The 16,213-nt window shown below is 40.8% G+C and overlaps 1 protein-coding gene across 7 annotated transcripts in view; it reads right to left on the reverse strand.

The window, feature by feature from the left end:
• Positions 1-15,315, reverse strand: part of ZDHHC14 (zinc finger DHHC-type palmitoyltransferase 14) — a 94,696-nt gene extending 79,381 nt beyond the window's left edge. For 2 of the 7 annotated variants that reach the window (XM_059841916.1, XM_059841917.1), the window contains exon 1: positions 13,715-15,022. In XM_059841916.1, the coding sequence (XP_059697899.1) occupies positions 13,715-13,965 (251 nt within the window). In that variant the 5' untranslated portion in view covers positions 13,966-15,022. Of the gene's footprint in view, positions 1-9,573; positions 9,618-13,714; positions 15,026-15,173 lie in introns of those variants that run through there. The other 5 variants (XM_059841915.1, XM_059841919.1, XM_059841914.1 and 2 more) reach the window with 5 other exon arrangements.
• Positions 15,316-16,213: the final 898 nt, after the last annotated feature.

The following is a 16,213-nucleotide window of genomic DNA, read 5'->3' on the forward strand; positions in this document are numbered from 1 at the left end:
TTTGGCAAATGTCAGTACTTTTATGAAGACAATGCAACACACATCTTTGAGGGACCACCACTTGCAAACTCCTGCCTATGTACAACCAAGAGTCAGAATAACCCACTATCTCTTCTACATGTAACCTGCAAGCCAGTCTCCCCACTCTCTCTCACCATTATTGTACTGGAAATCAAAAAAGAAGAGCTACAGAGTTTCCTTGTCATGAAAGATTAGCACAAGAGAAATCAAGAATGGTAAGAAAAGGGCAGAGTATTTCTGGACTGAAAAAAAAACCCCCACAAAAAAGAATTTGAAACCTTGAAGCACTACCAGTATAACTGTCCATTACAGCTGTCTTTCCTGACCCACTCTTAAAACAAATATATAAATCACCAAACTGCAAAGGAGACAATACCAAAGTTCTTCCTATGCCCCATGGTGTCATTCCCAGCATTCTTAACTCTGCACTGATGAAGCAGGACTGACAGCATTTCATCACGTGTCTTGTCAACATTTCATATCTATTCACACCTATTTTTCATATGCTTATTTCTTACTTTCAGGCTCTGAAGTGAGAGGGATGTTGATAGGACACAACATGCATAAGCAACTGAAGAGTACAGTCCAACTATGTCTACAGTACTGGATGCAACTGAAAAATCCAGCACTCCTATCCAAAGTTATAACTTTGGATATATGGAAACAAAACAACTTTCCCTTGAGTATACGAAATTTATTTCCAGAAGCAAATACTACAGCAGTTCAGTTTTTCTCTCCTTGTTCCCCTCAACCCACAACTCTTCTGCATGTATTGAACAACCTTCCAAAATTGTCCATCTTTTCATCAGAATATGAGGACAAGTACAGCTGGCTGAGGGTTGCACTCATTCTGAATGAGTAACAGAACTATGCAACTTTTATCTGTGGGGGTCAACTTCAGTAACAAATTATATGCCCCCTAAATTTTTCACCTTTACTAGGCAGTCAGAAATAACACCTGCAATAAAGCTGAAATTAAAATATTATTATATGTGACAGTATTATTTCAATAAAATGACACTTCTTTTGTATTGAACGAAGAAGCAACAAACTTTTGATCTCCTTTTGCAAAAGGCATTTCTTTGTTGCGACAACAAGAACTAGTGCCAACAACTGTTTATAAAAGTTTCAGAACAGAAAATAAACTTACTTTCACCAAGAACAGTCAACCACTGGGTAAATGCACCTTCAGAGCACCATTTAGCAGTCTGAACTGTTGGTTAAAGTTTTCTAGGATGCAATAATAGAAAGGTATGTGCATTGAGAAGGGCATGTTTACCTTTCAATCGAGCTGGATATCAGCCCATAACAGTTTCACTTACTGGGACTCAAGTATGTCAGTTGTTTTTCACATATCAGACTGTTTGGATTTTCACATTCATAGGCAATTGCCTGTTTCCGAAACACTTCTCAAGTATGAGCTGAGTAAAAAAGCAAAATTATTTTACTCCACCCAGTCCCTGTAGGCTTTCCTCTGCAATGTCCCTCTGCCCTCCAGCACTCTACTTGTGATATACTCAAGTGCTAGAAATGAGACTCCAGCTTTCATAGGCTAGTATTAAAAACAATGCACAGGGCAGCTTGATCCTAAAAAAGTCTGTGGAGGAAAAAAACCCATATTCTACTCTAAAGATGAACACTGACCTCATCAGTGATGAGAAGTGTCAAAGCCTCCACACCTCAAGGTGAAGAGAGCCTTCTGAGCTTTGGGTCTTGTAAAAGAATGATTACCCTTTCAAGGTCTTATATTGAATTATATTAATCTCCATCAGATTTCAGTCCACAGCTTCTTCCCCGTCTTCTGCTCTATAGACAATTCCTTCTGCTCTAATTAGCTTTAGGTGTCTTATTTAACAGAATCATTTTAAAGGCCATTTTTTAATCGCACTGTGAATAGAGACATACACTCCAACAGTCTCTTGCATGCTGTTCAGATTTCCATTAACTGCTTTATCATCCTTCCTACAACCTCCTAAGCTGAAAGCTTCAACATTTACCACAGTAAACAAACCAAGAAAACAAAAGCCCCACCTAAGCAGGCAACTAAATGGGCCTGTGAAGAAACATGCAATTCCCTACGTGGTTTTCTATCTCAGCTGAAGCTGGGAGAAATGGCAAGGACTGACAGTACTCCCATCCTGGTTCAGTTTAGCATATTTTGAGCTAACTCAGCTGTTTTTATAAAGACTAAAGCCAAGAAGCATTCATGGAGCTTTCCATAGGCTCTGCTATCAAATACAACGCATTGGCTCGGTAGTCTGGAAATGGGAAACACAGACTACCCAGGAAATGATGCAGGAAGAAACATTGCTTCAGTTACTGCCCATGTTGTGTTACAAATTGGATGTCTTTAAAAAAAAAATCAGAAAATCTCTAAGACATTAACTAAGGGGCACTATTTGAAAGATGCTGCAATTGGTGTTCTACAAACTACAGTAACATTTTTTCTGAATTTTTAGAGATTCAGCTTAGTGATCTAAAGCAGCAGAAAGCTTTTCTTTGTGTGGGCAGAAGGAAAGGACAGTCTTTGTGCAGGAAGGGAACTCCCTGAAGTGGCTCACCACTGGGTGGGGAAAATAGCAGAACAAGACAAAAGAAGTGACATCTGAGGCCTGGAGAAGGAAAGAGGTGGGTCCATCCTTTTCAGCACTCTACAACCATCAGATTTATCTTCCTGCAATGGAGACTTGTAAACACAAAGGAAACTGGGACACTCCTATAAAATCCTCAAGTTTTGTTTGAATTCTTGAGCAGAATGTCAACTTCTGGCCTCTCAAACAAAGCAGGCAGCTCTACAGACATGAAGTTCACTCTAAAAAATGAGTGCTTTGGATATGTGGTATGGGAAGATGTCCCCCTTGGCTTTCACCAGCCTTGAAGAAACTTAATTCTGATAGCTGCTATGGAACATAGAGATTCGTATATATATATTTTGCTTCAGTAAAATACGCTCTGGACCATTTAAGCTTTTTTCTCTTATTATTTTATTTCCAGTTTTTAATCCAGAACTGGACACCTGCCTTGCTGGAATTATTTACACATTTATTTTTTTTTTTTAGCAAATCACCCTTTAAAGGGAGATTGGACTAATCTGACATATCTAGGGTGTTTTCCATTCCCCAAAGATAACTAATCCAGCTTTAGCAGCTTTTCAGAGAAGCCATTTCATTCATATCTAGAACTTTAGAAGCTGGAACACACTATCATCTAAGGTACAGAAGGTGAGCTTGTCAAGTAGCAGGCTCAAGAAGGAAGCTGAACCTTCAGGATCTGAAGGACTTTTTGACCCTGCTCAAGCACTAGGAGACAGACCCCATGATTTCACATAGCTGCATAATGATATAAGCAAACAATGCAGATTACAGGGAAAAAAAATAGGCTCATTTTTTATGACTATGGAAAGAGAAAAATTAAGTCTTTCAACTTTACTGCCTTCACACTCCTACAGCAACAGTGATCTTAGCCTATTAAAAGTGAACAAGTATATAGGAATACTGATGGAAGGAGGGAAAAGTTTATGAAAGCAAGACTAAGACAACCTGATGAACATCTAACATCTAACTGTATACAGAGACATTCTTCTGTATGAAATTTATTAAAACTTACTGCTGTTATTTATAAGAAAAGAAAATACTAACTATAATTCAGCAAAAGCCAGATGAATAGTAGAGGGCAAAGCTTGGTGAGGAACAGCAGAAAAAAACAGGAAAAGAACCTCCAAAAACTGTTAGAAAATGCACTTTGAACTGAGAAAGCCACATTCAAATGTGAGAAAAGAGAAGGGTCAAAAAGAACAGCTATGACTTTCACTTTTGTTTGACTGAGACTTTAGGTTCATATTTTACGACTAGATAAAACTGAAGTTCTCACAAAGTACGCAGGTGATAAATGAGTCATCAAAACAAGATTAAAATTATCTTGCTAGATTAAAAACATCTTGCTTTGCTGAGATATGGTAAGTTCTCTGATTTTCACAGATAACACAGAGCAGCTGAGGTAGGATAGGAATTCTGAAAATTCAGTCTAACTTCTGCAGATCAAAGCAAGGTCAGCTAGAAGAGACTGCTCAGGTCTATATCTGTCTGGTTTTCAGTGTGTCCATAGTCTCATTGGGCAACCTATGCCCATGCCAAATCACCCTAACGCAAAAAAAAAAAAAAAAAAAAAAAAAAAAAAAAAAAAAAAAGGCACAAATCAACACAAAACAGGCAAGCAGACTAAAAAAAAAAAGAAATAACCAAAGAACCCCACCCTTCTTTCTTCTGGTTTAAAGGTAATTTATTCTGTGTCTTGTCATTGAACACAACCGAGAAGGGTCCAAGGCTCTTTTTTTCCATTCCCTCTCCCCCATCAGGTAGTTGTTAAATAGGATTCCCCCAGAAGCTTTCTCTCCTCCATACTAGTGCGCTGAAGCAAATCAGAAGTGAATATCCTCTTTTAACTGTGCACTCCAATCTTTGGTGTCACACCATGCAGCACACTTCATGAACCCATCTACCCTGACTAATGACAGAGTTTACTTGCTGTTCCCACACCCTGCGCCTCTCAGCCCTGGAAAGAGTTCAAATAATGTTAAATAATAAAAGTATCTTAAAAACTGAATTTTTGCCTCATATAGATGCATTGTGAGCTTCAGCTCTAAGGAAACCACACTCAGAAGAAGCAAGTTTATTAATGAGTTACAGTGCTGACGAGAAACAACAGCTATTCTAGCTTCTACTTTTCTTCCTAGTACTTTTAACTGCTCTACACAGTTCCAAATAAGGAATTATAACTCTTCCATATACTAACTGAACACTAGAAAACCCTTTTTGCTAATGCAAGTGTTTACTAAGGAAAATGCATAGATGTGCCATGAAAACCCACACCATGAGCACAAACAAGCATACCAGCAAAATTTAAGTACAGGCTGATTTGACACTTCCTTCTCTGCCTGGAATTATGGCACTCATAACCAGTGGGGTACCTCAAAAGTGCAATGGACATGCAAGACCAGGACTGCAAGCTCCTGATATAGACAGTGATATACAGTCCAAAAAAGAGGGGATACAAAATTCATCAAAATCAGAGAAATTTTGTATTGGTACTCCTTTTGGAAGGTGGTGGGAAGAGGAAGCTTCTAATTCCTAACCACATTTTTAATCTACATTCATAATTTGCAGTATTATGCCAAGTATTTATGTTAAAATATTAATGAATTCTAATATATCTGTTCCTTGCTCTTAAGAGCTGATATATATTGATCGTATGTACAAGAAACATATACTAAAGCCTTCCAACTAATTTCATAGATTCATTCAATGCAGAAAGTGTAAAAAGGTTATCTTGCACTTAAACAACAAAATTCTCTTCAGATGTAATGTACATCAGCTTATGGGTTCAGGTTTTCTGCTTTCAATTTGATTTTCAGTATTCTATTTTATTTGTTTTATTTTTTTTTTTTAATAAGAGCAAAATTTTTAGAAGCAGCTGAACTGACTGCATATTTACTACAACAAATGCACATTGCCAGTATTTATTGCAGTAAGCAACTTCAGGGGATGGCAGGGGTGGAAAAACATAAAACAAAAGCAGCTGTGATCTCATTAGCCAAGCTCATTTTGTATGACCTCATTAGGCACCATCCCACATTGGTGCGAATAAACCCTATGGACACTGATGAAATGGAAGTGATCATACACAGAATTGTATCATCATATATAATCATATACAATCATCATATATAATCACTACAGCACACTGTCAACTTAGTAGTTGAAGTTCTAGGATCCATTTGGGTAAGAGCTCCACTGATGCACACTGCAAAAAGCCCCCTTTGACTATTCACTGCCATATGAGCAGGAACTCAAATACAAACAGAAACCACACAGTAAGGGACAGGGTGTGTGTTGCCCTAAACTGAAACTTCAAAACAACTTCAGCATTGTTCCCTAAGTATGCTTTATGTTAGTAACATTTAGTACTTCTGCAACATGAGAAACATGAATAGAATTTTATTTGGGGCTATTACCTATAGGCTTCATCTTGATTTCTCATTTTGTCTCTTTGCTTTGTAAAAAATGTATCCACTTTACAGCTTTGTATTAAGTTCTGAAAAACAAATGACCTGTAATTATATGAAGTTTAATAAACTTTTGGTAGTTCCAACTCACTTCAGGGGATTTCCCCCTTTCTCCATCAGCTTTGTCACATGAAAGATGAACTGCACTGCTATGTGTAAACCTTTACTGGCAGCCTGGACCTGAAGTGGTCATCAGCTACAGCCTCACTTGCAAGAATCACCTATCAGGTTAAAAAAAAATTCCTAGATAAAGCTGTTCAACTTTTTAAGCAATTTTTCAGAATGTTCCAGTATTTTAGGCTAGTGTTGTAAGGGTTTTTGACTGGGCCATTTTGAAACAAGCATGCAGCTTAGAAAGTTAAAAATATTCTCAGATTTCTCCTCTTCTGCAGTAATTTTCACTCTCATTAATTAGTTCGTGTTTGAGTGTTATAGTCCACAGTTCAATGCTGCACTAGAATGGAGAGGCCATTTCCATTAGAAACTTTAGTCTGCTGGGGTTTTTAACTACTTAAAAAGTAAAACTTAGGTGATAAAATCTACAAAAAAAACCCCAGATATTTTTAATACAGTATTTTACCATCCCTCCCCCTGCCCACACTCAGAAGAAAATTTCTTGGTCATCCAGATTCACTGAGATACTTTGTTTTGTCTGAAATGCAATTTACAAAATAATAATGCAACATGACAGGTATTACAGAAATTAAATCATATAGCAACAAAGGCATTTTTTGCATAATTAGCCCAATTTTCAACATGAATTAAAAGAATAGTTTATATGAACCTAAACATATAACATGATTCCTGAGATACCAGCTTGAAAAAAACACCTGAAAAAGACCATCTTTCCTTTAAAACACATATGAAAACTTCTGCAGAGTTGATATGAGAACACTTCCAGATAGCCACATGGCAATACCACTCTTCCAAGAAGAACAGATAGAGATTTCAATAGTGTAAATTTATTTAACATGGCTACACTAGTCTCCAAAAAATACATTTTATACCTTTAACACACATTCATTCAGACAAAGGGATAACAGCACCTACTCAGGGAAGGACAAAATAAAACAGGCATAATACGCACATAACAGAAACCTCACACTTTTCAGTGATAAATTAAGATAGATTGTATCAAACAACTGTCACAAGATTACAAGTCAAAACTCATATTCAGGAGATTCAAGATGCAGAGAAGTATTAGCCATCAGCATTTGTAAAGATTTGAATATATACATATATATACATACATATACACACACCTATATGAGTGTGTGTGTGTGTATATATATATATATATATATATATATATATATATATAAATATATAAAAGAAGAACTAAACTATTAAAATTACCTTTTTACCCCTTCTCTGGAATGAACATAAAATATTCCAGATAAAGATTTAAACCTATCTACAAGACTTATGGTAAGCCTAGAAATCACCCACCAACCAGCAGTGATTGAATTTCCCAAGGCTTTGGGTGGCAAAGCTGACCATTAATTTCACTCTGAACATGCATGTGTATTGTATTGATGATTCAAAGCTACACAATGATTTCCTCGAGGTCCCCAAATGATATAGTATCTGAGAAGCCAACATCCCATTATACCACTTTAGTCCCTATTTTTATTTCCCTGCACCTCCACAAAGGAAAGGTGGAAATATCAGTAGAAAAATGTTTTAGAAGTGTTCAAAACTTCTCCATGAAACAGCAGATAAAGGCCATCAACTAAGCTGAATGCAAAAAAAAAAAAAATCCCCATTCAAAACCAAAACCACCAAACCAAACACACCCAAAAAGAAAGAAAAAAAGCTTTTTTGGAAAGCGGGTTAGTGTTACAAAACCATTAAAAGTTTCTGCAGTTTCAGGGGAAGTAAAGACACAACTTTTAAAAACATGAGAGGTTATCCTTCCTTCTGTTATCCTCACAGAATTTTACTGTGAAAAATGAAGCACTTAATCATTGTCCATTTCCATGTAAATAGACCTAGCCTTGAAAAACAGAAGTGCATGACATAATGTCAAATGCCATTAGTTAATTTCTGGGCAGAATTATTTCATTTAATGTCATACAATTCATTCAAAGCAGGTTTACAAGTTTATACTGACATACCTGCTCAGTGATGCACTACTTTTGAGACATGGTAGTACAAAACTACTCTCTTTTGGCCAGGGAGAAACTTCAGCAGACTCACTTGTTCAGATCACTGAGAAACTTAGCAGATTCTTCTTTTGTAACGAAGAAAAGTCCCTCATCAAGAAGATAGTATTAGATATACTTAGTAGATGGGAGATATTTGATTCTGACAGTAAACATTTTCAGGGCAATTAAGAGCAAAGAATAAACACTCTGCTTGGAATGCATATGGTTCCTTAGAAATCATTTGCTCAATACAAAGTGTAAACCCTAAAGATTAGACTTACTCTATTCCATGTCTTTTTCACTAAGTTGTCAGAGGTGTATAATATGACAAAATAAGGAACAGAAATATTCCTCTGATTTAATTTTAATGACAGGTTTAAAAAAAAAAAAAACAACAAAGTAAAACTGCAAGAAAAGAACACCTACTCAACACTGCACTCACCTATGTCACCATGCACAATTAGGCAGTGACTGCCTTCCATGTAGAAAAGATGCAGTTCTCTTGTTGAATAATAATTTTAGTTTATATACTACGATTTTTTCTTTAAAATCCATTTTGACATCTTCAGCTAGAAATGCCCTATAAGTTTAGAACAGCCCCTAACAGTTGAAGTCGGATTGGCAGCACTTTCTTCTAAGAACTCATAGTTTAATGACAGGGTCATCAAGAGGCACAAGTAGCTTACTTGTCTTAAGAGCAGAGGAACAAAGATAAAGGAGGTTATTAGAGGAACATTCCACCTACTTGGCATTCAACGTCATGCTAAGAGACCACCTCTTGCAAGAGCAGAAAACACCTGCCATAAGATGAGAAGGGTTGTTGATACCACAGTAAAAATGCTCAGCTTACTGACACCAGTGTTTACGCAGAGAGGTTTGTTGCAGTGAGCAGCAAGTTACACCACTCCACCATAGAAGTTCAATATTGAACAATCCACACATGGCATCAGAAAGTGTGACTCATCAATGTCCTCCAGTCACACCGGTTTTCAAAGTGGGAGGCACGGAGCAGACTGCCAGCAACCGCGAGAGCACAGAAATCAATGGTTTGTACACACGTATGCACATAAACAGCCTCAGTTTAAATAATTCTCCAGCATACATCCTTCGGAAGAAAATGCAATTACACAAATGCTCACTAAAAAAAAAAAAAAATTAAAAAAATCAAGTGTTAGTTAGCTCAAAACAAACTAAAAAACCCTCCAGCTTGCTGAATCAGTGCAAGCGTCAAATGGTATCAGAAGTGATAGAGCTCTGATTCACATTTACAGAGAAAAAAGCTGCACTGCTTCAGCCCTTCCAGCATCCTACCATCTGTTTCAACCTTCTTCCAGAGCCACTCACCCTGCAAATAAGTTGACAGAAGAAAACATGACTCTGCTGGAGTCAATTCAGTTCAGTCGGCATCTTCCCTTAAACCCACGTTCTATGGTAAGTTTAATCTGCCTGCCTGAGCTGAAGCAGCTCAGGTGGAGACATGTTCCTTCCTGCTACCTCCCCTGCAAGGCCCAAGAGGAAAGGGAGCACCCAGAGGCAACTCACAGTAGCAACATAGCTGAGGTCGTCAGCCACCTCTCTGGAACTGGTAATCTTGTGCATCCACATGAGATTTGCCATTTAACAACAATACGTTTGTTTCACAAATCCTACTGCATTACATGTGTCACCCAGGCTCCATTTTCTTTCCTGTAACCTACAGAAACAGGACCCCAAATGACCACAAGCATAAAAGGCTCTTATTTCTTTTGAATATGTATACCTAGCTAAGTGCAGTAAGTATGAAGTATGTTAGTTCTGCCTCTATTGCACAAATAAAGGACTTTAAATACATGTAAATACAATGGTTGAACTGGCTACACACAGCAACAGATCTGTCCTTCAGTTACAAATGCTGTTCTTGCTCTGTGGAGAGAAATTTGTTTTCTAAGCTTTAAATGCATCTACCTTGATAAATGAGTGCTAAATAGTTTGGGAAAATATACATCTCTGTGTACTGGTGCAAGGCAAAGGAAAAAACCAAAATGCAACACAAGGCCAAATTTACGAGAAAAAAGAACAAACAGCTAAATAACTCAGGGTTTGAAAAACATTTCAAGGTAAAGTAACATACCCAAATTTCAAAGACAAATCCAGTAATTTGTGGTGTCTCATCTTGAGCAATTTAAAATAGGCATAGTTTTTAAGATCAGCTGAGCACAGCATCCCTCTTAGGACCCATAGGTGCTTGAAATCATTCGCATTACATTTAATAAACAAGTCACAGAAATAAAACTGCTTGTTATTTGCAATCTCTTCCTTTGGAAAGGGAGGGAAGCAGGACTTATAAATATTTTACCTGCTTGAAAACTCATGGTTTGTTGTTTTTCTTTTAAGCAAATTCTGGCTTATGTCTTTGAAAATGAAAAAGAAGAGTGAAATGATAAAAGAAGTGGCAATGCACTTTGAGTATATGAGAGATAAAAGTCAACAGAGAGAAAGGAATAAAACCAGCTGAAAGCAGGAGCTGAAGAAAGTAGGCAGGAAAAAAAGCACAAAAGCATAAATATAAAGAAAGAAAGATTACAAAGGCATGACTCAATGTCAAAAGCTATACAGGTCAAGATGTGTGACATACATCTGCTTTTGGAGACATAGGATTTGCTGACTCTGAGAAATCTATTTCTTCCCTGAAGAGTATTCCAAAGCACATGAGATACAGCTCTGGATGTATGGATATCAAGAGTAAAATAGAAGGGAGGGAAATCACACGTAAGGAACAAACGAAGCCAAAGTGTAAAGGACACGTCAGCATGTTTATGTTAGCATGATGCTTTCCAAGGAATTAGCTGTCAAAGTAATCTTTCCTACTTCCCCCCTTCCCAGCCTGTAACTGGGGAATGACTTGAACCATGAGTACCCATTTTCAAGTTTCCAAAACCAAAGGGAACAAAATAATTTATTTTCACTGTAGCAAAAAAAAAAAAAAAAAACCAACCAAACACTTCCAAGAACATACAGGGTACCTTCCTCCTCAATGGCAGCTTGACCTTATGTTTCAGACACACAGGGCACACATTCATTTACAAACCACTTTGCTCCACAGGTACATGAAGAATTGAAAGACATTTCTGTCATATTCAATAAATGCCTGGTTAATGAGGAACGCCATAATCAAATCAGCCAATAATGGCAGCGACACTTAACACTCAGGATGTTATCACTGATCAATCAACAGTAACTTCACACTACTAGAAACAGACACAAGTATAAACTGCTTGAAAATAACACTCTTCAGTAAGAGACTCCCCTCTTTCTAACATTAACAATCCTCTGCAGTCTAACTATCACAGACATACTGAACACAATTCTCACAGTCTTTAGATTTGGGGTTTAATTAGCCTTCAGAGGATGAGTAATAATTTTTCAATGCAAGGGCTTTCTAAAGACCAAAATCTACCTTATCATTATAAAAATGAAATACCATTGTCACTTTCTACTTTGATTTTCCTTAGGAGTGCAAGCGATACAAGAATGACTCAAGACCAGTACACACACAGAGAATTTATACAGTTCTATTACATAAAGCCCAAGATTCCTCCCTGCTTCAAGACTGCCAGTAAGAGTAAGCACCAAGTATAAATGAAAATCCTTGACTAAAATTCTTGTCAATCACATATGGTTACACTGCAAATATTCTCAAATATGCGATGGAAGTTGCAGAATTCAAGACTGGTAGAGCATGTAGCTCACAGTAGTGATGAAATCAGAAGGTGATGAACAGCTAGTAGCTCATCCTGTTTTAGAAGTTCTGAATCATGCAGCTGGAAAAAAATTATCTCTGGAAGATCAAAGTGTTAAAACATATAAATAAATCGCAAATGGTGGCTTAATAAATCAGTTTTACAATCCTAATTATAAAACATTATACTTTCAATGTTCTGGTATCTGCAGGAAGTCTAGCAGGCTTCAGAGGCTGTCCTGAAGGTGATGAGACTGCACACAGACAGAAGTGTCAGACCACATAGAAAAGCTTTCCAAAAGCTTAATCATGGCAAAGAGAAGAAAGTAGCACCCAGTCCTAATGCAATACTACCATACTAATAAAGGTTACACCTTTAAGACCCATTTAAAACCAGGAAAGTAAACACACTTGCAGTGTGGATACCATCATCGTCTGTGTTATTTCAACTACTCAAATGATACCTAAGCTGCTTCATAATGTCCGCAGAAGAATTTACACTTAATATAGCCCTCAAAAGTAACCTGGAGCCCACTAATGACAATTCATCTACTGAGCTCACACATACATTTAGCTACTGCTTACCTGCTGAGCATTTTTACCTTCTTTACTGCTACCACTATTGTTAAGATCATCTACATTTAACAGGTACAATTTAGGATTTGCTAATGTCCTTCTGGCTTGAAGGCACCAAGTAATGAAGGGCCTTTGGTTTTCAACTGTACTGCTCAGCAAAACAATTTCTGGAGGCAGCATTGAAGTTTAGTTATAAATAATAGTTCTTATTGCAGAAAAAAAGTAATTTGAAGATATTTTACTGCCACAAGTCAAACCACAATAATTTAAAGCAGATAAAGGAGCACTACTAACCCCTTAAGATAACTCAATTATTCTTATGGGAAGTATTTTAGCAGTGTGAACTTCTTTGTACTTGGTTCCTAATTAAAAGTAAGCAAATAAAAGTTACACAATATTGCTCATATCAAGTGCCTAATTCTTTACTGCCATGTGTAGTTAATTTAACTACTACAACATAAGAGCAAAAATCAGTACATTTGATTTGCTGTCACTGTGTGTTCACTTTATACAGATGAAAAGGACTCCAGAGCTACAGAGAAAAAGGCCCTAGAAGGACGCCAGAAGCTTACTTAAAAAAAATACAGTCAAAACCTCCAAAGCAAATGTAGCTTAAACTAAGACAAAACTCCCATTCAAGTTATCACAAAGAGAAGGTAATGCTGTTACCTAGTGGTAGAAAGCTAGGTACATGCAAAATTGAGCTCTTTTTTTTCTCCTCACTTCAAATTCTCATTTACAAGCTATTAAAATGATGTCAAGAGAAAAAAAGTCATGCCCAATTAATAAACTTATGAAAAATACTGCTTTTCTTGCCTTCAGTTCTGTGACAAAGGGTCAGTATTTTTGCATGTGCAAGTTTTGTTTCTCAGAGCAACTGACAGATAAGGAGCCTCATAATTTCCTAGTCATCCCAAACCTGCTGTTTCACACTCCTCTTTCAACACCAGCAAGAGCTGGAAACCTGTGGTACAAAATCAACTGCAACTTTAATTCTCATTAGTTTTCCACAGAGCATGATAACCCAAACACCTCAGCATCTCATCAGATGGTATTTTCAATTACATAAATCAATATTGGTGGAATTCAGTCAGCATCCTCTCCTAAATAAAAACGTTAATTTTGCTTTCAGCCAGAAAATAAATAACTAGAGGAGGTCAAGGGACATATGAAGACTTTAAAGTCACTTACTCAAATGCAAAGAAGAGTCCACTGGTGACCAAGATGAGAACAAGAGTCAGGTAGAAGACTCCAGTCTGTCGAGCCATCATGATCCTCCCATTGCAGAAGAATTTGTTTCTTCCAGGAAAAACCTCCCATTTTCTCTTGGGAACTGATTTCTTTTTCTTATGGGGAGACTCCATGGGAGACGAAGAGCTGTGTGTGCTGATCTGACTGTATTCACAGTCTTTCATGGGCCCACTACCACCTCCAGGAGTCATCAAGAAAGAATAAAATGTGGGGAGAACCCCACCAAAAATATATACAAATATGTGCAAATATTCTTCTGACCAAGAGAGCCCTCTCCACCAGCCCCAGTTAATAAAAAAAGCAAATAAAACGATGAAAAGTCTGCTACCAGACTAGCAATAGGTGTATCATGCAAACACCACTTAACTCTTCAGAAACCAAAGCTGTCATTTCAGAAACGCTTGAGAGGGATCCTTCCTTTCTCCACCAGTTACAAAACAGCCACGTAGGACAATCCTTTTAAAAACAACTTATCACAAAACAGGACAAAAAGAAAAAAAAAAAGTAATTATAAATCAGTTAGGCTCTCAAAAAAAAAAAATCAGTCTTTTAAAATCAAGTTTATTTTCAAATGGGAAAGGTTTTTCCTTCCCACGCACACCCTGAGAGTTTTCTCCGAGGGTCAGAAGGTTGGTCAAGGCAAGGTTTAGCAATCGAGTCTATCATTCATAGAGATTTGTTATAATCCTCCTTTGCGTAGCAGATTCCACTGCTAAAAATGACCATTCCTAAGACGTTCCCTCGAGAGACACGCGAAACGAATCATTAAGGGGGAGGGGACGGAAAAAAAAAAAAGGAAAAAAGAAAAAAAAAGGCAAGTAAGGAACCAGGCTGCAACTCCAGCTTCCGAAGAACACTTGAAGCTCTCCTCTTCCCGAAGCCGCAGTTCAGCGGGAAGCGGCCGCCGCTCCGCGCAGACCGAGGGGCGCAGAGCTCCCCTGTCACCACTCCACAGGAAGGGATTCTCCCGAGCCCGTGGCAGCCCGGGGCACGGCCGGTCGCCGACAGACACCAGGGCTTCGGGAGCGGGTCCTCCTCATCCTCCCTGCCCGCGCCTCCCCCTACACAACAGGTCCCCGCCGCCGCCTCATGCTCCCCAGCGCCTCGGCCCCGCGGCAGGGAGGGTGGGAGGCAGGGGACAGGGAGGCTTCTCCGCCGCTAGATCTCTGCCAGGACTTCTCCCTCCCCGCACCATCCTCGCCGCCCGGCTCAGCGCCGCCGCTCGCACCCCGCCCCGCCGCAGGCTCTCGCCCACGGCCCGCGGCGGTGCCGGGCGCCCCCCCGCATCCCGCCCCCTCCCCCGGCGCACAAGAGCGGCTCCCCGCCGGCGACCCTGGCTTCGCTGCGCTCTGGCCCCGCAGCAAGGTGAGAAAAACGCCCGGCTTCCCCCTTCGCGAACCAGAGAGCGGCGACTTTCTCTTCACCCTTCTTTACGAGCCTCTATCCAGGTTTCCCCCCGGCAGCCAGACCCCGAAGCAGCAGCTGCCACCACCTCTTCATTTTCAGGGGGAGGCGGTAACCACCGCAGCGCCGGCCGCCCGCCCGCCCGTCCGCCCGCCCGCCCGCGGGAGGAGCCGGCGGGGGACGGGACCACACAGGCGCGCACCCTCCGCCGCTCTCGGCCGGTCGGTCACTCAGCCGCTTCTCGGCCACAGGGCAGCAGGTCCCTCGCACCAGCCGGCCCGGCCCGGCCCGGTCCTCTCCCCGGCCACTGGAGCGCGGTGACTGCACTAACTCTTCTCCATCGCCACCTCCCCGCAGGCAGCCGCTCGCCGGCCGGGCTGGAAGCGCAGGGCAGCGAGCCAGGCAGCGGGTGTCCGCGCTGGAGCCCCGCTCCCACTGCCGCCGCCTCCCGCTCAGCCGAGGCGCCCCCGACCCACGCTCCGCTGAGCCGCGAGCGGTGTGTGCCGCCAGCCCCAGGCGGCAGCCGCGCCCTGCCCCGCTCCGCTGCCGGGCCGAGGGCGGGCGAGTCCCGCCAGCGAACGGTGGACACGGAGAAGCCCCGCCCGTGCGGCCCGACCTAGCGGGATCGGCCCCCGCCCCGTGCGGGCTCGGACACGGCGCTCGGACACGCCCCCTCCGCCCGCCGGGAGTTGTAGTTTCGCTCAGTTGTAGTTTTGCCGCCGGAGGCGGGACGGCGTCGCGCGGGACTACAAGACCCAGCATGCCTTCTGAGGCGTCCTGGAGGGGCGGGCCGGGCCGGGCTGATCTGCTCTGCCCTGGCTTGTCTCGGCGGGCGGAGACTCTCCCCGGCCTGCCTTGCATCCGTCGCCCCATGCACGGCCTCGCTTTTTCCCGGGCAGCTGTATATGCCCTCCCCCGCCGCGAAGGACTGCGTCCGAGTTTGTCTTTCAGTCAGGCCGGAAGGCCGGCGCTGGAACCCCCAATCCGTCCCGTCGGGAGCGGCGCCGCCCCGCCGCGTTCCGGGTCAGCCGGTGT

Source organism: Haemorhous mexicanus, chromosome 3 (genome assembly GCF_027477595.1).
Source record: "Haemorhous mexicanus isolate bHaeMex1 chromosome 3, bHaeMex1.pri, whole genome shotgun sequence".
Taxonomy (NCBI): domain Eukaryota; kingdom Metazoa; phylum Chordata; class Aves; order Passeriformes; family Fringillidae; genus Haemorhous; species Haemorhous mexicanus.